The 24,638-nt window shown below is 40.7% G+C and overlaps 1 protein-coding gene across 3 annotated transcripts in view; it reads right to left on the bottom strand.

The window, feature by feature from the left end:
- Positions 1–24,638, bottom strand: part of Lamp2 (lysosomal associated membrane protein 2) — a 55,974-nt gene that overhangs the window by 11,261 nt on the left and 20,075 nt on the right. For 2 of the 3 annotated variants that reach the window (XM_005358437.3, XM_005358438.3), the window contains exons 4-8: positions 18,025–18,183; positions 14,637–14,830; positions 13,312–13,434; positions 7,669–7,732; positions 6,646–6,810 (exon numbers count right to left, since the gene is read on the bottom strand). In XM_005358437.3, the coding sequence (XP_005358494.2) occupies positions 6,646–6,810; positions 7,669–7,732; positions 13,312–13,434; positions 14,637–14,830; positions 18,025–18,183 (705 nt within the window). Of the gene's footprint in view, positions 1–1,808; positions 4,171–6,645; positions 6,811–7,668; positions 7,733–13,311; positions 13,435–14,636; positions 14,831–18,024; positions 18,184–24,638 lie in introns of those variants that run through there. The other variant, XM_005358439.3, reaches the window with a different exon arrangement.

Below are 24,638 nucleotides of genomic sequence, written 5' to 3'. Positions count from 1 at the left end.
CTGTCTCGAAAAACCAAAAAAAAAAAAGTTTCATGCTCATTAAAATTTCGAGACCAGCCTGGTCTACAGAGCTAGTTCCAGGACAGGCTCCAAAACCACAAGAGAAATCCTGTCTCGAAAAACCAAAAAAAAAAAGTTTCATGCTCATTAAAATTTCAATGAAGTTACCTAGAAAGAAAAAATAAAACCCTGCTAATCTTCAATTTTCTACTCAAAGATCTTTCAAAGATATTTTAGCCTAAGAATTAGAAAACACTTATCTATAACAATATGAAACTCCTCTTAAAAACTATTTTTTGAAAGAGTCACTTCGTGACTCACCTTCTAATGTAACATCTATGTATCTTTTAGATCTATATTCAAAACATTCCAAGTACATCGCATGAAGCTGAACAGATACTTGGTACTGGAACAGGAGAGAAGGCTCAGTGGGTAAAGTGCATATTGTGTAATATGCCTAGTATCCACTGTGTTCATCTGCAACCCCAGGTCAGCACAAGGGGAGGAGATGGTAGATCCAGGAGCACTCTGGCCAAGAAGTCTAGAGGAAACAGTGAACTCCAGGTTAATGAAGACCCTGTCTGAAAAAATAAGGCGGAAAGTACACAGGAAGAAACTTGACCTCAATGTAGACTTCTGGCCTTCACATGCTTACACTGAGACAACCACAACCACATGCACACAACATACACACATACAAGTACACACGCATGTACATACACAAAATAGTTGAAGCTGTTCAGTATAACTTATATATGTCAACACCAATTTCAAAGACATCATCGTTAGACAGGAATTTAGCTACCAAGGTAAAAGAAAAGGAGATGAATAGAAGAGAAAGGAGGCCAAGACAATTTAACTTTCTCTACCTAAACAAACAGATGAAGGGCTACCATCTTAAAAATAGATGAATCTTCTAAAACTTCCCCCTGACAACATGCAGGAAGTGTAAGATGGTAAACTACTCCCTGAGTTTGAGTATATGCTTGAAACACACCTTATGGCTTACCAGGTTTCTTCTAAAATACTCAAGGGTGTAGGTACCTTCCCTGAAATGGAAGGTAGTACTCGAGGAAGTAAGAGTTGGCACAAATTTCAAGTCTCCAATCCCTTAGCTGAAGAAACTGAAGCTAACAACCCCGAGGAGTCCAGCAACTGGGTCCAAGTCTCACCCAGTAGCTAACAATCATGTTGAGAAGGGTGATAACTAACTGTAATCCCAAGGCTTACCTCGGGAACCTAGGACACAGCTGCCAGCGGAGCTGCTACATTGTCGTGCATGGCATACTAGTAAGACTGAGAAACTATGTGGAGATTTTGGGGATGTTCTAACAGGCAGATTGTGTTATGGATATGAAATCCTAGCCTCAGCTTAGGAATTGAGAAAACAGTACCAAAAAGATGCTCTGAAGCTTTAACTATGAGACAAATATCCTCGATTACTATTTTCCTCACTCGCTGTGACTGACTCAACAACGGTGCTTACATGCACACATGGGACACGCACACACACTCTGCATCATATTTGCCAACGAAAATCATGCAGACCTGCAGTCTAGGTAAAGATGCATGTCTCATGTAGTTCTTATTCTGCAGCCATCCTCTGTCAGTCAAGCCTTTCATATGGTGTTTTCTTTCCAGACAGAGCAGCACACAGACAAAATGTATTGAAAACAATCTAGTTCTACTTTTAAGCACTTCTTTCAAAGGCCGATTTTTTGTTTGTTTGTTTGTTTGTTTGAAATTACCATTATGTGATATACAAAATTTTCACTTTAATCAATGGGAAAAAATGTGAGCAAATTTCCTTAAGAAATAAAAGTATCTTTATTGATTTAGAAGCAATGTTGGGCAAACAGACAGGCAAATATCTGAGAAGAGATATCGTACATCAACTAGCACTTTAAACATTTGAAGAAAAAACATGAAAAGTACTTACATGGACCAGTTATTTATACAAATGCTAAAGCATGGAAAAACATCCCAAACCAAATAGAGTATTACCATCAAGGCGCAAAACCAGAAAAACAAAACAAAACAAAAATACAAAAGATACAAAGATTATGTGTCTCTAAGAAATAATAGTGTAAATAGCAGTACATAAACTGGCCCATGTAAAATACAAAAATATTCATTGAAGTCAGATCTTCTATAAAACAGTGCTTTGGAGGTATTTTAATGTGAATCCGATATATAATCTAAATGTAAAAACTTTTAGAAACATTAACAGCATTAAGCCAGTGCCACCCACTTGTGCCAATTAGTCTTTTAAAAAAACTGTTTTGTTGATTCATGACAACTGTCTCTAATACCTATGTTCTTAAAAGCATAATCCTTTCTTTTAAGATTAGCAAGCTTATGCTAAAACAGTTTAAATGGAAAATAGTTTAAAAATCAGATTTGTTTTATTTCTAGCAAGTGTTTTAAGCTGGTCATGCATTTCCCTGTTGCTCTAGGAGACGGTTAGTCAGGAATATGATTCTGTAAGATTTTCAGGCTAAGTGGACAGTAAGTTAAAGTGACACATCTCTCACTCCTATAGAACTCAAAAGACAGTTACAGACATACACATGCTAACATGCAATTGCCTTTATATGTATGCAAATGTACTACATATTCAACATAAGCATTTTGAAATCCAGACAGTTCATTTTTGGGTGAATGAAAGGCATATGATCTGCCCTCCCTAAATAATAAGAACCTTCTGTAAATGGCTACTGGTCAATATTTTAAGAAATGTTTGCTGGGTCATACCAATATGTATGTATGCATGCATGCATATATGTATGAAAGATCTCCTAGAAGCTGCAAGGAATACATGATGTATTAACTATCAGGCTGAAATAATTTGCTCCCTCATGTAAGCATTAGGTGATGCACAGCAAATGAACAACTGGTGCCATCTCTGAGTACAAAACTGAATACAAAAGCACCACAATGGACAGTAACAGTGTAAGTTTTGATTACCACAGAACCATTTAAAAATGAAGCCAAATTAGTAAATGCTGTAGTAGTCAATGCGAACTGGAAATGAAGAATGTGTTGTTAATGGACTAAGGCAAGACCATGACTTTTCAGATTAGGTGCAAGCTATTTTATGAGTGTAAGTGCACTTCGTTATCTAGGTTCTAAGACATATTAACATTTCTTCTTGGAGAAAAAAGGAAAGAACAAAGCACATTACCACCAACAAGGAAGACTGGAAGGTTCAAGAGAAATCTGCATTCATCTTAGTGCTGCATGTAGAGGCCAATTTCTGGGTACAAAGCACTAATGCCTTCATTTGGCACTGCCTAGCAATTATCTCTAAAGCACCTAAAAACAGATTGAAATGCCCAGTTGGAATTGCCTTGTGTCTTGCAATTTAAAAGATTGAAATATCCAGTTTTTAAAAAAAAAACATTAAATAAAAAGATTAACATCTATTCTAAAATTTAAAAAGCTTTTGTGTTTTTGTCTTTTCAGCCACATTAAATACAAATGTATTCAAAAAGCATGAGAAAAGAATTGTACTGGCAAAAGCATGATACTGCTGGGCTCTGCTCAAATCTACTGATATCTCTTTCATAGGTCACATATGGAGCAATGCCAAAGTAGCTAAGTCAACCTGCAAACAAAAGTCACAAACAATGCAAAAGGAGCAAGTACAAATTCTGGAGATCATGTTGTCCAAAGTCAACCTCATGCAGGCAGAGAAATCTCTGCTCTCTTTCCTACACTGTCCATTCTTGTCAAAATTTAAGTCAAAAGCTGCAGCACAAATTGCAGCTAGTGAGACCGAACCTGCAGTCCAGGTAATTCTGTACATGTCTTTTGCTATAGAAGTTTTAAACTCCTTGGTCAGGGAAACCAAAATCACAGGACTCCTTGGTAGTTGATAGTATTTGGGATTCTTTTGTTTAAATTTGAAATCTACCATACCACCCAATCTAAGAGCAGGACTGTAAGTAAATGTACCTTCAATAATATTGCATATGGGAACTTGTACTTGCTTTATTATTTTGTAACAGAGATCACATGTGGATTAGTGTTACAGAGTCTGATATCCAGCATAACTCTTTCTTCTGCCAATTAGGTAAGCAATCACTATAACAATAATCAAGCCTGAAAGACCAGCACCAACTATAATTGGTATTAGAATGGTGTCATCATCCAGCGAACACTCCTGGGCTGTAGGTGAGAAAAAGTGTGTAACAAATAATGAGTATAATCAAAAAGAAATGTCCCAAAGTAAAAGATGTTGATTCAAAAGTCAGAAATTCTTCTAAATTTCAACAAACAAAGGCAGGCATATATTTTTATGATAAAGTATAGAAAGTGGTGACCAGTTAAACCTAAAACCCTAAAGTATATTTGCCTTTCATTTGTGAGTACATAAAAAATATTCCTATGTGTGGAAAATGTAGACTCATTTATAGCTCTACGTAAAACTACATATCATGTGATATATACACACTGTTATACTTCTAAGATGGGAAAATGACTTAGTATAACCTCTGAGTGGGAGAATATATCTCTGGGGAGATAGAGAACACCAGGGTTATCATTGGACTGAACAATTGCTGGCTCTGGAATTCTTAACAATGGGGGGGAGGGGTCAAAACTACAGCCAATGGTCCAAACCTGGCTGAAGAGCTAAAAATAACATCGATAATTTTAAATGACTGGAAAAGAAGACAGTCTTTTGTGAGACATGAGAGTTGCATGAAATTCAAATTTTCATGTCCCTAAAGTTTTACTGGAATGCAGCCACACTCAGCTGTATGAATTGCCTAGGGCGGTTTCCAAACTCCAATGGCAGAGCTGAATAGTTGTGACACACATCTCATGACCTCAAAGCTTGAGAAAGCAGTTTACAGACTTTTTCTCAAAAAGCTTGTATGTCCCTGGCTAAAAATATGTTGATTTGGGTGGGTCGAAGAATTAAGAAACTAGGACCCCTTACTAATTTGAGTGTGTTTACTACGTGTTTTATCAATCTGGCTCAGAATAGGAGGTCAGGGGGGCTCTTTTTTCTATTTATAGCAAGTAGTCTGAACTAATAATATCCAATCAACACTCTCCAACCTGACTGCAATTCTATTTCCTCCCTGAATACACTTAAGTATTACCTGGGTGTTATATTTATAGTTACGCACAACCAAGAACCTAGTTCCATAAATAGATCATGCATTCAATATCAGTATTAAATGTTATATATCTCTCTGGCACCGAAACGTTCAAATTAGGCAAAGAGCATAGCTCATCTGGGGCCACTGCCAACTAGACAAACAGACCTGAACTGAAAATAATACTGCGGTGGATTTTAAATTCTAAATACAAAACCTCAAATTAGGATAGTGTAGGGGAGCTAGATGACGACTTAGAAAATAAATCTATTTACAGGATCAAAATAATTAAAGTAATAGACAAAATAAACACAGGAAGAAATTGGATTCTGTTTTGGTTTTTTTGAAGCTGGATCTCATACACACCAGGCTAGCCTCAAACTGACTACATAGCCAAGGATGACCTTGACCTCCAGATACCTGTGCTTTGACTACCTGAGTACTGATGGTCGCCACTCCTGGCAAGGAAAAGGAGTCTTGAAATTTTTAAGCTGTGATTAACCTTTCTTCCCCCAAGAATGGGAGGGTACAGCTTGTGTCTTTGGGCTGCAAGCGAGACCACTAGGCTTTTGGTACCCACTGCAAAGGCCACTGAATAGTCCACAGCACATACGCTTTAATCACAGCTTCTCCATTTACTTATCGACCTCCAAATTAAGTGTTTGAAAGGATGGGGATGACTGGAATAGCTCTGCTCAGCAAAGATCTGCTCCACAAAGCCCCAATTTTAAGTAATTGGCTTAAAAGCATAAGTCACTTAAGGAATTTGCTGTACTTTCTTTCAGTCATGCAAAATTTAATCTGCAATACCAAAAACATCTTTCTCATATTCACACAAATACAATATAATTAACCCCACATGAGGATTTCATTAAAAACCTGATAAAGGCCATCATTAGCCCAGAGCAGGTCTTCAAAAAAAGCCTTATTTGAATTAAGACGTGCTTTAAGAACTGTATATCATTTTGGCTAACAAGACTAGAATTCATGGGATGTGAGACCTACCTACCACTCTTTATCTTGTGTCTTAAGCAAATCAAACCAAACTGTTTTCATTTGGGTATGAAAATGTTTCCCAAGAGGATGGTCTCAAGAAGGCAGATGTAAGGTACTTAAAGCTGTTGCTCCAAGTATTACCCCACCCAAATTCAACCTTAGGTGAGCACCTGTTTTTGTTTTTAAGCCAGGGCTTCTCTGTGTAGCCCTGGCTGCCCTGCAACTCACTCTGTAGACCAGGCCTCAAAATCAGATATTCACCTGCCTCTGCCCCCTGAGTGCTAGGATTAAAGGTGTGTGCCACCACAACTGGCTGCACCTGTTTCTTAAAAGGGACCCTTAAATACTTTAAATGATTTTCAGATTTTAAAAAATTACATCTATTTTGAGCAAATGAAGCTAGAGGCCTCCAGGCTGTGAGAGCTTTCTCTAAGAATCAAGAAAGGAATTCATAGTTCTCTATGTTCATGTACAGACTCAGAGGAAAGGCCACCATAGAGTGATAGAGGAACATAGTAAATAAAGTTTGCTTGACTCTTACCTGTGGAATACTTTCCTTTTGTCACATTAAAAGGCTGCACCTTTAGGTTAAAGGTGTTTATCTGAAATGTTGTAGACACGGATATCACCTGCTCTTTGTTGCACATGTAAGAACTTCCCAGAGGGGCATCCCAAAAGCTAAGGTTGTTATTTGCAACACTGAAAACTGCAGGAAAAAGAACAGGCAAGTTAACTACTTAATCTATCAACAAAAGAAACATCAGTCGTTAGGGTTGTGTCTCGTGTGTGCGCACGTGTCTGTGTGTATCTGTGTAGATGCACCTGGACCTGCGTGTGTATAAGCATGCAGTGATGGCCAGATGACATCCTTCAGTAGACAAAGGGTCTTTCACAGGCTTATGGTTTGCCAAGTAAGCTGGCCAGCAAGCTCCAGGGATCCACCCTTCTCTGCCTCCCTAGCACTGAATGGCCAAGTGCACACCACTGCACACACTTTCTTTTACTTAGGTTTTGTGTTTACAAGCTAGTGAACAACTAAGCTATCTCCCTAGCACTTTGAGGGTTTTCACTAGAACACAGCAATTTTACCATCACTCAGTTCAACAGCAACTCTTGCCATCACTGAGTTCACTTGTTTGTTGTATTTTCTTTGGTTTCTGAAACAGGATCTCACTATATAGTCCAGACTGACCTAGGGTTCACTATGCATCCCAGACTGTCCTCAAACTTATGATCCTGTCTCTGCTTTCCAAGGCTGCAGTTCCAAGAATGCACCATCACATCCACTTCTCCCTAATCTTTCTGTAAATGGTTCTGTAGTCTAGAATGCAGTTGTTTCCTTAACAATTATCCACCATACTTTGAAAAGATGACCCTGCGAGGGAGATGATTTTGCAAGGGATAGTATACTATAGAGGTCTATATTAGATTTTAAGTTGTGATCAAGAAATACTTTTTATATAACATCTTCTATTTCATAAGACATGATCTTGCCATTAGCTCATTATTTCCACTCCTTCCACAAAACCCACACTCCTCTCCCCCAGGCCAGTGCTGTGCTTACCTGAGCCATTAGCCAAAAGCATGCTGACATTCACTTCCTTCAGATAGAATCGGTTTTCACTCTTCTGTTTGAAAAAGAGCTTCCAGTTAATCACAGCTGACTAAAGAAACAGTCAATAAATATCTTCAGAATAGCAATGTAGTACTGTCATACAGACAAGGAAACCATGAGACATCAGCCAGCAGTATAAACTACAATTTAAATCTTCTTGCTAATTGTAACAAAACTATTTTCCAATCCATTTTATTTCTAAACTCTTTGATCATGGCATTCAAGCATTCCTGAATACAGGATGATTCATCTCTTATTCTTCTTTTCACTTGCTGAGTCCATACTAGCCTAGGTCACAATGTGACCTTTTTTTTTTTTTTTTTTTTTTTTTTTGGAGACAGGGTTTCTCTGTGTAGTCCTGGCTATCCTGGAAGTCCAAGACTGTCTGGTCGTTCTGCAGACCAGACTGGACTTGAACTCTATTTTCTGAGTTCTGGGCTTAAAAGCACGTGCCACCATGCCAGGCTGGCTGCCCCTCTTTCAGATTCTCCAGTTCTGTTCCTTTATTTTTTATGTATTCATTCATCTTTTAGTGTTTGGTTTTGTCCTTCTGTTTTTCTTTCCACTGCTTACTAATCCTTGGCAGCCCAAATCTCCTACAAAGAATTGTTGAGCCTGGCTAACAGCACAGAATTTTACAGCCCACCTAGAATGCCATACTCAAGACTCTCTGGGAGCTGGGGCCTGGTCATATGCACCACACTGGAGTATGTCCTGTCCAATGACATGTCAGCAAGTCATATCAGTGTTCCCTGCTGGCCACTCAGTTCTAGCTCTGAACCTGTTACTGGATTTCAAACCAGATCTTGGCTTCTGAATGTAACCTCAGCATGCCCTGTCCCTTCCATATTTACTGAGTGCTGGGCCTTGACAGTGCTTACTCTGTTCCCTTATTTTCATTACTATTATCTATTTTATTTTCTCACTATATTGATTTTTAATCCTATTACATTTGCATTTTATTTTTGTTTTCTAACCTTTGTGGTTTGGGGCTGGAACCCAGAGCTTACTGCATGTAACACGCAAGTCTGAATTTATTCAATTAAGGACATCATCAGGCCAATGTTTACCTACTAAATGTTTATTGCATTTATTTATTTTACCTGTGCGTATGTGTACGCATGAACTCATAGCATGGCATGTGTGGAGGTCGGAGGACAACTCATGGCACTTGGCTCTCTCCCTCCACCATGTTGGTTCTGGGATGAAACTCAAGATATCATCAGACTTGGCAGCAAGTGTCTTTACCCACTGACCCACCTTGCCCCAGTTTTTATTTTTATTTACTCATTAGTTTTTGGAAGACAGGGTCTATTATATATCCTCTAGCTGTCCTGGAACTCACTATGGAGGCCAGACTAGCCTCAAACTCTCAGATCTCCCTGACTCTGCCTCCCAAGTGCTGGGTAGTTTCATTTTTTTAATTAACATATATCTTACTTTTACTTTGAGACAGTGACTTGCTGTGGAGCCTTGGATAGGCTGAAACTTATTATGGAGACCAGGCTGGCTTCAACTCAGCAATCTCCCTGTCTCTGCCTCCCAAGTGCTGGATCAAAGGCTTGCACTACCACATCCCACTAATTATATTAATTATATGTATTTTTTGAGATAAGGTTTCTCTACATATCCAGGGCTGTCCTGGAACTCACTCTGTAAACCAGGCTAGCCTGGAACTCACGGACATCTCCTGCCTCTGCCTCCCAAGTGCTAGGATTAAAGGTGTGCACTACTACACCCAACAATTTTATGTATTAATGGGGCTCGATGTCATATTCTGACACATGCCTAGAGTGTGTACTAATCAAATAAGGGTAACTGGCATTCCCCTCACCTTAGATTTAGAACTGTTAATGTTTTTTGTTTTGTTGCTTCTTTCAAGATTCATTTATTATGTATACAGTGCTCTGTCAGCATGTATACCTGCAGGCCAAAAGAGAGCACCAGATCTCATTACAGATGGTTGTGAGCCACCATGTGGTTGCTGGGAATTGAACTAAGGTCCTCTGGAAGAGCAGCCAGTGCTCTTAACCTCTGAGCCATCTCCCCAGACCTGAATGTTTGAAGCTTTGAGGTCCCCTCTTCTAGATCTCCAAAATATAAAATAGGATACTCTGAGCTAGTCATCCCATTGTGGTGTGGATCCTATCCAGTATCCCTCTACCTAGCCCCGCCTCCCCATCTGTATCTTTCTGAAACATTCAACTGATCAACCAGCCATTCCAAGAATATAAGTGCTTAGTATACACACAGTAACATATCTAAGCACTCCATGGAACTAACAAGTTGAAACAGACTTGTATCTTGCCTTCCTACTGCTTGTCATCTGCCAAAAAACATAAAGTAAAGGGCTTGCTTAGAATTTATAAACCCTGGAGTTCTGCTCCCCACACCAACCCCACTGGCCCCTGGACTTGAAAGAAAAGATATACAAATAAGCTAATCCTGTTACATAAAGAAAGTGGCAAGAAAATTGACAGGAAGAAATTATTTCCAATGAGAGAAGATGCAAAAGTCATGCCAGCTGAGGAGGGATGGTGGATTTGGGGTGGGCAAATGGACAAAGAATATATTTGAGAAGGCAATAGCATAAGCAAACAAAGGTAATCGATCAGAATAAGTACTATCACACACTTGAGAACTAAGTGCCAACCATTGTTCTTTTTGTATGTGAGATAGTGGAGCTTAATCCTAGCATCCTACACACGTGGGGCAAGCATCCTGACACCAAGCTATATGTTCCCAGCAATTATATTTGCTATTTTGAGACAAGGTCTCACTAAGTTGCCCAGACTAGCACTGAAATCACATAGCACAGTCTTGCCTTGAATTTGCAATCCTCTGATCTCAGCCTCCCAAGTAGCTGGGAGTATAATGCCTATGCCACCAGCCCTGGCTCCAACACCTCTATACTCCTGAATGCCATTATTGTGGCCATTATTGAAGATGAGTCATTCAAGCACAGAGTTGCTAAGTGACCTCCCCCACTGCTGCCAATCAGTAATCAGTGAGCTGGAATGTAAACCCAAAGTCTGGCTACAAATATATGCTGGATACTGCTGTGCTCAGGCTTCACAAGCTATGCCTGAAAGTCAGAGTGAAGAAAGGCCTGCTGGGAATATTATTTTAACGTGTGTTACTTTTGTTTATGTTGCATTTGCTTAACTCTGTGAAGCTGTGATATTTGCCTATCTAGAACACCTGATGGTCTAATAAAGCTCTGAACAGCCAAACGCCAAGGCAGGAGAAAGGATAGGCAGGGCTGGCAGGCAGAGTATATACAGAAGGAGAACACTGGCCAGGTATGGTGACACACGCCTTTAATTCCAGCACTAGAGAGGTAGAAGCAGGCAGATCTCGGTAAGTTTGAGGCCACATGGTCTACAGAGGGAGTTAAGGGACAGGTTCTAAAGCTACACAGAGAAACTCTATCTTGAAGAGAGTGGGGGAGGGAGGGAGGAGGAGGGAGGGGGGAGGAGGGAGGGGGGAGAACTGGAAGAAGGGGCTCTGGAAAAGTTGGAGGACATCAGGGGTCAGCCACTCAGCTGCACCGCAATCCATGGAGTAGGAATAAGATTTACAGAAGTAAGAGAACAGGAAAGCCAAGAGGCAAAAAATAAACAGGATAATTTATAAGTTGAGGAAATCAGGCAAGAAACAAGACAAGCTAAGGCTGGGCATTCATAACTAAGAATACGCCTCCATTTGTGGTTCATTTGGGAGCTGGGTGACAGGCCCCACAAGAGAGTCCGAAGAGCTTAACACCATACCACTACTACTACAAAGGCCTGTGTTGTATGAGGAGGGTGGCCCTTTGTTCCAGCAGCTCGGCTAGCCTACACCCGAAATAACCACACAAACTGTATTCATTTAAGCACTGCCTGGCCCATTAGCTCTAACTCCTTATTGGCTAACTCTCACATCTTGATTTAACCCATTTTTAATAATCTGTATTCACCACGAGGTCGTGGCTTACTGAGAAAGATTCAGCGTGTCTGACCTGGCATCTCCATGATGGCTCTCTGACTGCTTTCTTTCCAGTATTCAGTTCTGTCTACTCTGCCTAAGTTTTGCCCTATCAAAAGGCCAAGGCAGTTTCTTTATTCAACCAATGAAAGCAACACATAGACAGAAGGACCTCCTACACCAGGCCTGTCCTTTCGGTACTGAAGAGCCTGGTGAAATGAGATACTGACATTTGTTCTTGGGTGTTATTTTTTGAGACAGTGCCTACTGTCCAGTTAGCCTTGGACTCTTAATCCTCCTGTTTCACTATAGGTAGATGTATACCACCTTGCCTTGCCTTTTTTTTTTTTTTTTTGGTTTCTCAAGACACGGTTTCTCTGTGGCTTTGCAGCCTGTCCTGGAACTAGCTCTTGTAGACCAGGCTGGTCTCAAACTCACAGAGATCTGCCTGCCTCTGTCTCCTGATTAAATCTCTGCTGGGATTAAAGGTGTGTGCCACCACTGCCCGGCTGATAGCTACTTTTTATATATCAGATACTGAGACTCTATCCCCATCCCTACATATATAGTAATATGAATTGAAAGCAAAAGTGGTTTTTTATGCAATTATATGACAGTACTACTTGAGAATGGTGGTGGCTCGCCCATAACGATCTCCTATTCTTCATTCCCATTTGCTACTATTGCACACGTACATCCACCAATCACATAAAATTAAGACTAGTAATTGCTTCTGAGATGTTAGAAATTAAGGTCAACTATTAACGGATGCTAGCAAGTAGAACAGGTATGCCTAACTGCTCAGAGTTCAGGGTCTTGAGCATTCTAAGCAAGAGTGTCTGCCACCAATCTTGAACCCCAGACCTTTTTAGTTAATATTGATTCAAGGTTGGTTTAATCTGTGTATGCAGGACCTAGAGAAACAAAGAGCTGACAATGCTCATTAATGCTAGCTATTACTAATACAGACACTATTATAAAAATCTTAATGAAGACTGAGAGATGGTTCAGCAGTTGGGAGCAGTGGCTGCTCTACCAGGACCCAGGTTCAATTCCCAGCACCCGCATGGGGACTTGCAGCAGTTTGGGGCTTTAGTTCCAAGGGATCTGGCACCCTCACACAGACATACATGCATGCAAAACACCAATGCACATAATAATAAATTTAACTTTTTAAAAAGGAATTCTAAACTGGAAGGTGGTGCCACATGCCTTTAACCCTAGCACTGAGGAGGGCAGAGGCAGGTGGATCATTGTGAGTTCAAGGCCAGCTTGATCTAAGTTCCAGGCCAGCCAAAGCTACACAAAGAAACCCTGTCTCAAAAAAAAAAACTAATTACATATGGAATATTTAGTTAGGTTTTTTATGTCAGTTCATTCTTGCTCCTAAATTGGAGTATTCATAATGGCAGAATGACAACATTCTGTGATTATTAATACATGAGGCCAGCACATAGACAACTGAACTGACTCAGAGACGAGCAGGAATAAGTTAGCTTTACTTTATAGTTGGTGTTATAAGGGAAAACTGCCAAATGTCCCACACACATACACCTACCGCTGTTTAGACTTTCGGGTGTACTTCTCAGAAAAAGAACTTAACTTTAGAAAACAGTTGGCACTCACCACAGCGAAGATAAAGTCAAGATACTTAATTTGGCTGTTGTTCAGTCTGAGTTGAGCAGTTTGAGGATGACAGCTGCCAGTGAAGTTAGTTGTAGTGGGGTTGATGTTAAAAATGAAAGGCACCTTCAGGAGAATAAGCAAAAAGAAGGTATGATTAACTAAAAGTCCATAGCACAGCCTTATACTCTGATAAAACCAACTTCAATGCACAACAAAAACTCCTTTGTTTCAATACTTGAATTCATGGTGTCTTACTTTCAAGAAAACTTGGCACAAGTCCTCAACCTATGACTCAGTTAACTTCAACAACAATAACAAGAGGGAAGTTTCCTCAGTAATGAGCCAAATAAACACATTTTTACAGATCACAAGCGCCATCTGTCTCGCATGTTTCAATCACAGGATCTTGAAAACAGAATTTGTTTAATGGCACTCCCCCTGGTGCCCCACTGAGGTACTGCAACCAAACGAGTACTTTAGCATCTATCTGGGCTCTGACTCATCAAATAGCTTCGTTCCAGCACATCAACCTACAGTGTGGTTCAAAGAAAAGGGTGAAAGAGCTTTGGTTTTATTTTTATTGTTTGGTGGTGTTGGGATAGAACCCAGGGTCTTGTGCATGTTTTGCAAGTGCCCCACCACGCAACTGTATCTATATCTATCCACATTCCCAACTGAACTATGTAAGCTGGGCTACTGAAGGCTGGTGGAATGCATGAAGAAGTCTTTTAAATCGGCAGGTTTTCTACTGGTCAGGATGCCTTAAGGGTGTCATTAACTCTTCATGGTTGTAGTGGCATTTGAATTGTTATTTTAATAAATAAATACTGGCAGAAGATCTAAGAGTAAAACAATCCCACTGGTCAGCCTTACAGATCAGATTATGGTAACACACACCTTTAATCTCAATAGCCATAATGACACACCGCTTTAATCTCAGTAGTCACACTAGTTGCCACAGAAACTGAGCGGTGCATGCCTTTAATGACAGTGATGCACACCCTTAATCCCAGCCCTAGAGAGGAAGACAGCTCTCAATGCAGTCTCCCTCTGAGATTCCAGGAGGCAGGATTGCCATTTTCGGACTGAGGTGGAGGTAAGAGCCAGTGGCTGGCTGTTTTGCTTTCCACATCTTCAGATTGAATCCCAATTTCAGACCTTGAGTTTTTATTAATCATGCTTCACATGGTTATAGCTATTCCAAACTAATCAAAACTCAAATCTGCATTTAAACTTGAATGATTCTAATAACAGCGCTGAAGTGCGTGGTAAGGGCTATTACATTACTTGTGATGAAATTTTTTTGCTTTTAAGAACAAGCCTACCTTCTCCTCAGTGATGTTCAGCTGAAGCCCCATGGTAGCCAGCAGACAGGTAGTATTGCCATTAGTAACGGAATAGTTCCCAACCTTTGGAATTGGAGTGGGTGTTGGAGTGGGTGTCGCAGTAGGAGATGGCACAGTAGTGTGAATGATGGGCACTACAGTGGTGACGAATCTGTCTTCCTCACACACGTATTCTAAAACAAAGGATAACATGAGCTATAGTGGTCATCTTGCTTTACTAGGCCAGAGGAGAGCAAACTACTTCTGAGAGTTAGGTTCTCACAGTCTACAGTGTTAGTTCAAGCATATGAAGACCTTGGTGGTACATTTTTAAAGTGGATGGAGAAGGGTTCTTAAACTACTGTTTCATATACAGATAATTTCTTGTAAGTTTTGGCCAGAGTAGACAAACTTAGAACACATGAAAAGGTTGTAGCTACTCAAGTGTGGCCACATACTCTTCTTTTTCTGGTCCACAAAGGTCTTTGTTTCAAAGAACTTCACCTGCCTCGGACGAGAAATTCATAGCATGTTTGAAAATTCCCCACCCCCAGCTAAAATGTCCTTTTCCCTCCAACATACAACCACTGTGAGGAAGGATACTGCTTACTTAAAAAAAAAGAGTTTGTAAATCATTTAAGGATTTAAATACAAAGGAATCTTTTATTTCCATTACCCCTACAGCAGGTCATAGGCATTTAAATCCTTCTTAGGAAGTGTTAGTAGTTTTCTAATAATGAATATGAAATTATCACATTTCTATTAAAAGGCATATAAAATTATTTTAAAATCAACTTCTAAAAAGTCAAGGTTAGAACACAGAAATCTAATGGGATAATAGATTGGTACTTGTTGGTACTTGTGAGTTATTATTTTGAGACAAATATATTGGTATCGATTCTTATATAGATACAAAGTTAAATTAAATTGACCATTGTACACATACATGTTTCTACCTCTGTTTAAAACATTTTTTATGTATTGACATATATTGTGTTGATATATATTGTATATATTTACCATATTGCAGTGTACATTTCTTCCTCTGATTAAGATACTTATATATTGTTTGTGTATTGATATATATTTACCATATTACAAAGTATATTTGTACATTGTTTATATTTGGAGGTCATTATCCTCATTTGTTACACAGTTGTTTATTATCTTAGTCTTTAAGTTAGATAGATATTGAAAATTACTAAGTTTGTCATTTATAATTAGACTAATCAGGTTCTTTAGATACATAAGAGATTATACTCAGTATAGATAGATAATCTTCAACCTCTTCAAAGAGCTGCAAAAAATGGCCTTTAATCTAACTCAGAGTTTCGTGATAGTGAGACACAATTGCTCCTGGCAGCACCGATCTATCCCCGAGAGAATGTTGAACACCAAAGACACTCCACCTGGAGCCTTTCTTTTTGGCAAAACTGGCCTTTGGGCAAAGAAATGCCCATACCTCAACCACTGACAGAGATACAGAATATCCATGAATGGAAAAAACAGGACTGTCATATCCTGCCAAAACAGGGTAAGATAGTTTTGAAAAGTTGCTTGCCTTTTGAAAATGGTATGTCAGTTATGTTAGGCCTTAGCCAAAGTTGGTTGCTTCAACGCTGCTAACATGACTTTGGGTGACTGCCCAGGTACCCAGTTGTCTCTGTGATTTGTTGCATGTTTTGGAAGTTGTTTTACTGAACTTCCTAATTACCCAGGTAACATTATTTCCCTTCTCAGATCTTCGATGGGGTTGAAGACTATATAAATGTAGTTACTTTTCTCTCATGACTTGGCCAAGTTATTTACTATACAAGACCTAAGCTAGTTAGAATAGGATATTTGTACTTATTATATATAATTTCGTAGTAGGTTTAAAACTCTCTTACTTAAACAAAACGGGGCACAGAACTGCTAAGAGTACATGGCCAATTATTTGAAGATTTGATCAATGGTCAGGTTTTATAAGCTGAAAAAACATCATAGAAAGTATTTTTTAAAGACTATTCCAAGGGCTAGTTAAATGGCTCTATCTGTTCTTCCAGAGGTCCTGAATTCGAGTCCCAGAACCCACATGGTGGCCCACAACTGTCTGTCACTCCACTTCCAGGAGATCAGACACCAGGCATGCATACGATGCACAGACATACATGCAGGCAAAACATCCATAAAAATTAAAAAACATCAAAAATGACCATTCCAGAGTCAGGCATGGTGGTATACATCTCTAATGCAAGCAGTCTAAGAAAGAGGAAGAAGCAGGTAGATCTCTAGGAGTTGGAGGTTAGCCTGGTCTCTATGAGTTCTAGGTCCTGTCAAAAAACCAGCCAAGGCTGAGGCTAGAGATATACCTCAGCTGGGAAAGTTTGCTCTGTAAGTCTGAGAGCTGAGCTAATAACAGAACTCCTGTAGAAATCTAAGCATGGAGGTATATGCTTGCAATACCGGTAGCTCTCCACAACTCACTGATCAGCCAGCCTGACCTACTCAGGACTATTTTCCAGCCCAGTGAGGGACCCTATGTCAAAAACCCATGTGGAGTAGACCTGAGAAATTACACCCAAGGTTGACACCTGGCCACCAGAGTACATGCTCTCCCACTCCCCACCTACACACACACTACACCCCACACACATATGCCATCCCTTGTGTATCATAAACTTGCAGCTGAAATTACGAGTAAGAACTGGTGCAGGAGAATTGTCTGTATTCTGTCAATCATGTTATAAATAAATGCTGATTGGCCAGGCAGGAAATATAGGCGGGAAAACCAGACAGGAAGTAAAAATGATGTAATGAGAATAGGAGAATTCTGGGAAAGAGGAAGTTGATTCCTCCCACTCCTGCCCAGATCACCAAAGCAGCAGGATGTGATCTGCCTCACTGAAAAAGGTACTGAACCACATGGCTAACCTAGATCAGGAAAATGGGTTAATCAAGATGTGAGAGTTGGCCAGTGAGAGGCTAGAGCTAATGGGCCAATCAGCTTATACTTTATAGAGACCTATGTGTGATTTTCTTTGGGGCTTGCCTGCTATGGGGTACCAAGTGGGACAAAAACCCCAACAACTAGCAGCACCCCTCATGTTACAAAGAACTACTATCACTTTTAAGTCGGGCATGCATGGTGACCATACCTTTAGTCTCAGGAGGCAGAGGTGGGAAGATCTCTGAGTTGGAGGCCAGCCTGGAATAACAGCATGAGTTCCAGGACAGCCAGGACTACAGAGAAACCCTGTCTTAAAAAACCAAATTAAACAAAGAAGAATTTCTATCATACTGAAAATATTTAGACTGTGCCTTTAAGAAATGTTCTCAGATGATGCCCTCAATGAATGCTACCTGAAAATAAGAGTCATATAATATAATTCCATACTTTAGGACTCACCATTTTTACTCACTGTGCCATTTTGAACAAAAGCCTGTACATGAATGTCCCAGTAGTGCTGGACCACAGAACTCACGTTGAGAATTAATAAACTATTGCACCTAAAGATGTCATTCAATGGAATTTTGAATCTCTGAGAACTTTCAACAGCAACACTTCCTATAAAACAAAATTAACAATGGCATTTACAGGAAGACATGAGAAACTGTTAAAATGTTTATATTAACATACAAATGTAGGTTTTCTTTTCTTCTAGGCCTCCCCACCCCATGCCAAAAGTGATAAAATGTGGGGCATGTTGACAGGAATGACAAGTTCACTGTCGCTGACACTGTAGAAAGCAGGGAAGACCATAAGGGTTAAGAATGAAAGCAGTAAGACTGGAGGAGATAGTTCAGTGGTTAAGAGCACTGGCAGTGCTGGGCGGTGGTGGAGCACACCTTTAGTACCAGTACTCGGGAGGCAGAGGCAGGCAGATTTCTGTGAGTTCAAGGCCAGGCTTGTCTACAAAGAAAATTCCAAAACAGTTAGGGTTGTTAAGCACCGGCAGCTCTTCCAGAGGTACAGAGTTCCATTCTCTGCACCAACACGAAGGCTCACAACTGCCTGATTCCAGTTCCATGTGATCTGCTACCCTCTTCTCGCCTCTGTAGGCAGCAGGCACACATGTGATGTGCAGCCAGCCATACATACAGGTTTTCTACTTTGTCGGCTACTGTTGTCATTAGTTTGGGTGCATGTGCATTCATTTGCAAGCTGGTTATAAACAGATGTGGGGAGGTCAGAGGATGAACCACAGGAGATGGTTCAATCCTATCACGGGGTCAACACTCAGGGTGTCAGACTTGCGCAGCACGGACTTGTACACACGAAGTCATCTAGACAGCCCACATCAGTTTTTCTCATACAATACGTTTTCTTCATGTTTTCCTTCTCCCAACTCTTCCCTGGCCCTCCCCACATTCTTCATGTTCCTCCCTCTCGCTATTTCCTCTCTCTCAAAACAAGCAAGAACACAACAATAAAAACTGAAACATGGCCGGGCGATGGTGGCACACGCCTTTAATCCCAGCACTCGGGAGGCAGAGACAGGCAGATCTCTGTGAGTTCGAGACCAGCCTGGTCTACATAGCTAGTTCCAGGACAGGCTCCAAAGCCACAGAGAAGCCCTGTCTCGAAAAACCAAAAAAAAAAAAATTGAAACAAACAAAATATAGTAAGATAAAAAAAGTGTCAAAAAGTCCACAAAGAAACACACAAAACAGGAGTCCATTTTTTTTTTTTTGCAGGTACCAATTTCAGATAGCTTCTTGGTTAGAAATGGGGCTTAAAAGAGGAAATAAAGCCTAATCTATTTTAAGAACTGTAAGAAATATGCAGCAATAGGCAGAAAAAAACCCTAACTTTTAACTAACAGGGGAAAAGGACAATGGGCTGCTTAGGTCAAAAGTGAGAGTGGAAGGGAAGGGGCTGCCAACACTAACACAGTGAGTGAGTGATTAATTAAAGATAGGGCTTAGAGACCATAAAAAAAGAAGGGCGCTGAGAATGTAGTTCAGTGGTTAGAGTGCTGGCCTACAGGTACACCAGAAGTCCCAGGTTATTGAACCACACAGGCCAGTACTGAAATCCCTGGCACTCCAGCGCTAGAAGCTGGAAGACTGACTTCAGGCTCATGTGTGGTTTCAGCCAGCTAGTGGCCCATCCGGAAAAAATTAGAAATGACAGATCTTCCTTTCTCTTGGGCTACTGAGACGGCTCAGCGACTTGGTGCACAGCCTAGTGACCTTCACTTAATTTTAACTCAGCGCCGACACAAAGACGAGACAACTGACTCCACAAAGTAGTTCTCGGACCTCTACATAACATGCCACAGCATACACATTCACACATAACAGTGATGATAATAATCATAATTTCTCAAAGAAAAGATAGAGTTGGATTAAACACAGATTTTTGTAATAAATATCCTTGTGCTACTTTCCACAAGCATGCTGCATCAACTGTAACTTATTTATGAACTTTTTTCCTAGATGGAATTTAAAGATGATTCTAATCGGGCAACAGTGGCACGTGCCTTTAATCCCAGCACTCAGGAGGCAGAAGCAGGCAAATCTGAGTTCAAGGCCAGCCTGGTCTACAAAGAGAGTTCCAGGACAGGATAGCCACGGCTGTTTACACAGAGAAACCTTATCTTGAAACTCTGTCTCAAAGAAACAAAAAAATGAATGAATGAATGAGAAAGAAAAATAAAGATGATTCCATCTCAGGAAATCTTTAGGTAAAAGAAATTTTTACTATGCCACTGTGAACAGACTTTGCACTGTAATGCCTATAGTCAAACTGCAAAATACTGAGATCATGCAGATCTAAATGGCTTAGTGTCTTAGAGAAGCAGAAAAGAAAGTATTAATTGTTAGTATTCAGGCATCTGGCCTGGCCTGCCCTTGGGGTCCTGACAGGGTACATCCTCAGCTGCAGCCACTAAGAACACCTCCTGTGGACATTTACTACGTTCCCTTTTAAAAGGGCCCTGCACACTTCCCCTCCCCCCTTCTCTTCTCTCCTGCCACTCCTGTTTCCAAAGGCCAATCTCCCTCTTCCTTCCCCCTTTTCCCCCAATAGAAAAACCCCTTCACCTGAACTCTGTCGCAAGACATCTTTCTCTCACATGCAGCATTTTTAATTCACAACATTGGTTCCCTGACCAGGAGTCAAATTCTGGTCCTCTGAAAGAGCGGCAAACACTCTTAACCACCTAGCTACCTTCTGTGCCTCTCCAGCATATAACAAGGTAGCCACTTAATGCTGTGTTGGCACCCCCTAATGGACAGATGAGGTTTGAGCATTTTTTGAATTTAAATTTGTTTTCCTAAAATTGTCTCCTTGTTATCAAAAAGGAACAGATGTGAACTTGCTATATAAAGACAGACCTCAAAAACAATGAAAGGGAAACCAGGCATGGTGGTGCACGCCTTTACTTCCAGAACTCAGGAAACAAGAGGCAGATGGATCTCTGTATATGTGAGGCCAGCCTAGTCTACATAGTTGACTTCCAGGCAAACGAGAACTACTTAGTTTTGCCCCTGTTTCAAAAACAAATAAATCAAACAAGCAAAAATACAATGATAGGGAAAAACAAGTTCTAAATATATTAGGGTTATACTAAACTATATAAAATTACAACTATTATTCATGAACATCGATAATATACATACAGGAATGCTACACCCTAAAGTTGAAAGGCTAGTTGTTTCTTGCAGGCAGGAAGGAAAGGGGAGCCGAGGAGTACCTTAAATGTATCTGTAAAGTTTTATTTCTTTCAAATAATGAATCAGACAATTTAAAATTACATCTACTAGGCCAGGCACACTCCTTTAATCCCAGCACCCAGGAAACAGATGCAGACAGATCTCTGTGAACTGGAGACCAACTTTGTCTACAAAGAGAATTCCAGAACACCTAGAACTATACAGTAAGACTCTGTCTAAAATAAAAAAGTTAATTCTGAGTAATGGATCTCAGTAGGTCTGCTATATTAGTCTGTACCTTTTTTGTATTTTAATCATGAAGACATTTTTTTAAATATTTATTTATTTATTATGTATACAATATTCTGTCTGTGTGTATGCCTGCTGGCCAGAAGAGGGCACCAGACCCCATTACAGATGGTTGTGAGCCACCATGTGGTTGCTGGGAATTGAACTCAGGACCTTTGGTAGAGCAGGGAATGCTCTTAACCTCTGAGCCATCTCTCCAGCCCATCATGAAAACATTTTTAAATAGCAGTTTAAGCCGGGCGGTGGTGGCACACGCCTTTAATCCCAGCACTCGGGAGGCAGAGGCAGGCGGATCTCTGTGAGTTCGAGACCAGCCTGGTCTACAGAGCTAGTTCCAGGACAGGCTCCAAAGCCACAGAAAAACCCTGTCTTGAAAAACCAAAAAAAAAAATAGCAGTTTGAAAGTTACTTCAATTATTAAATGCCTAAAAATTAGTATTTCAAAATACTAAATTATTTCAAAGGCAATTCTCTAAAGTGCATATAAGTAAAGTATTTTAAATTCCAGATAGTTTTTGATAAATACAGAAGATAGTCATAGAAAAATTCATCAAGCACTTGTTTAAAATAAAACAAGGAAGGGGGTTAGCATGTCAGTGATTTTATCTAATGTGTCAGACTAAAGCCATCCTCCTTTAAAGGTTGCCCACGTAGTTGGGACATGCATTGTGTCATCTCCTGATTAAAACAGCCTCTGAAGCTGGCTTCTCTGCTTGTAGTCCCCTCACTTCCAAATTAATCCAGCAGTATATATTCTCTACAAACCATTCCCTCTGCTAAGCTTGTATCGTTTTCTGGCTTAGGAAAACCTGCCACAGTTTCCCTAGTGCCTATCCCATCATGCTAAAGACCCTTTCTTGGCTTCCCAGGCCCCTATAATGAGGCCCACTGCACTGAGCCAACAGTCTTTGCGGAATTCACAGACAGCGTGGATTGTAGTCAGGCAACTCTCCAATGGCCACTGTGTATCCTCTGCTTCCCTCTGGTGGAAACATCCTGCTCACATTTTTCCACTTACATTCTATCACTTGCTGCTGCAACTCAGGACCCATTTCTCCACCAAGCTCTTTTGCTCCTCCATCATAAACTGGCCTCTCTTTCTGTTTCCAATCTCTCTTCTCTCTCTGCTCCTCATCAGGGCTACTAGTGAGAACACTCCGAAAGCAGGCATTCAGTCCAGGGATCCACAGATGCAATTGTGAAATGCACATTACATTCTAAATTTACTGTGTGCTTTGAGAAAGAGAGTCTAGAACTGCCCTCACATGCTCAGAAAAGATTGACGAACTCTCTACCCACTCAAGCAGAAACTAGAAACAGCAACAACAAATTCAGACTGAGCTCAATGTTCTCCCTATCAACTGGGAGCACAATTAGGCTTTGTCTCCCTCAATGATTTCTACACCCCTTGAAAGTCAAGGACAAATCTTATCCTAGTTATTAAAGATAATGCAACCATGCCTCACCCACAGAGATAAATATCTAAAATAGCCAATAAGATCTTGCCTCAGTTATTCTCTCAAATGAAGAGATTAGTCGAATTAAAACTTGGATGTGTACAAGAAAACCCACAGAATCAGTTAACCTGGGTTCATAGGAGCTCACAGAGACTAAACTGACAACCGGGGAGCCTACATGTGACTGACCTAGGCACTCTGTGCATATGTTATGATTGTGTAGCTTGGTCTTCTTGTGGGACTCCTAACAGTGGGAGCACGGACGGTCTCTGGCTTTTTTGCCTACTTTGGAGACCCTTTCCTCCTACAGGATTGCCCCATCCAGCCTTAACAGAAGAGGAGGTGCCTAGTCTCACTGCAACTTAGTATGCCATGGCTGGCTAATAGCCACGGGAGGTCCCCCTTTTCTGAAGAGAAACAGAGGAGAAGGATTGGAGGTGGGGAGACTGGGAGGAAAGAAGGGCAGGAAAACTGCGGTTGGGATATAAAAAATTAATTTAAAAACCTGGGTTTGATTTTCAAGTCTCTGTCTGTGCTAGCTCTCGTTTAACATGAAACTCATTCACTTCTGAGTCTTTTAGGGCAGGGTTCAAGACAGGCTTTCTCTGTGTAGCCCTAGCTACCCTGGAACGTGCTCTGCAAACCAGGCTGGTTAAACTCCAAGATCCATTTGCCTCTGCCTCTTGAGTGCTGGGACTAAAGGTGTGTGCTGCTACCACCCGGCTTACTTCTGAGTCTTTAAAAAATGATTTTTCCATCCACAAGTTCAAAGGTATTATGAAACCCCAGATATAGGCACCTGATGTTGATCCGTCAGTGTTCCTGCAGTCAGAATGGAGTCCTATGAGTGACAGGAGCTAACTACTCCAGACACCATATTAATCTAATCTCACTGGAGGGGGCTGAAAGGTGAGAACTGTGTCCCTATCGGGAGCTGAGGACCAGCCCCAGCACTCTCTCAGGGTTCAGAATAGGACTGAGGGGTAAAACAAACTGACTGACTTAGGCACGTTTTTCCTGCAAGTTTCTTTATTCCTTAGGGGAAGATGAGTATAAGGGCATAAGGCTTAAGGACAAATCATCAGACATAAGGGTATAAGGGTAAGGCATAAGGGTAAAGGATAAGGCTTAAGTGTGATCTCCACAAAGCTTTCCGTTTATATAGGCAGTTAACAATGGTATCAAGCATGCATTTTCAGAGTCATAAGAAACCAGCTATGTGGCAAGAAGGCACCTTATGAGGGGGAGTGGCTATGAAGTTCCCCAGTGGTTGGGAACACATTCTTGGCAGCTATACTAACCTGCAGGCTTAATTTGCATTAGCATCTGGCTGGCTGAGTTAAAAGGAATCTCTTTTGGGGACCATGCTTTTGACTCCAGCAGGATGCCCAGGTGAGACATTTTCTCTCTGAGGCTAGTTTTAGTGACTCGGGCCTTTTTCCTGTATAAACAATTAATTTCCTGGGTTATGATCCTATGTTACTCGAAACCAAGGTGAAAGGTAATTCAGAATATTAGTAGCCTGTTAAGTCAGTGCAGAAGACCAGGAGATCATGCTTTCCTGAGTCTGCTGTTAGAGCAGACATGTTTTGTTTTG

The sequence above is a fragment of the Microtus ochrogaster genome, chromosome X (genome assembly GCF_000317375.1).
Source record: "Microtus ochrogaster isolate Prairie Vole_2 chromosome X, MicOch1.0, whole genome shotgun sequence".
In the NCBI taxonomy this organism is placed as follows: Eukaryota; Metazoa; Chordata; class Mammalia; order Rodentia; family Cricetidae; genus Microtus; species Microtus ochrogaster.
The sequence above is the reverse complement of the archived record's forward strand: the minus strand, read 5'-3'. Positions and strand labels throughout refer to the sequence as shown.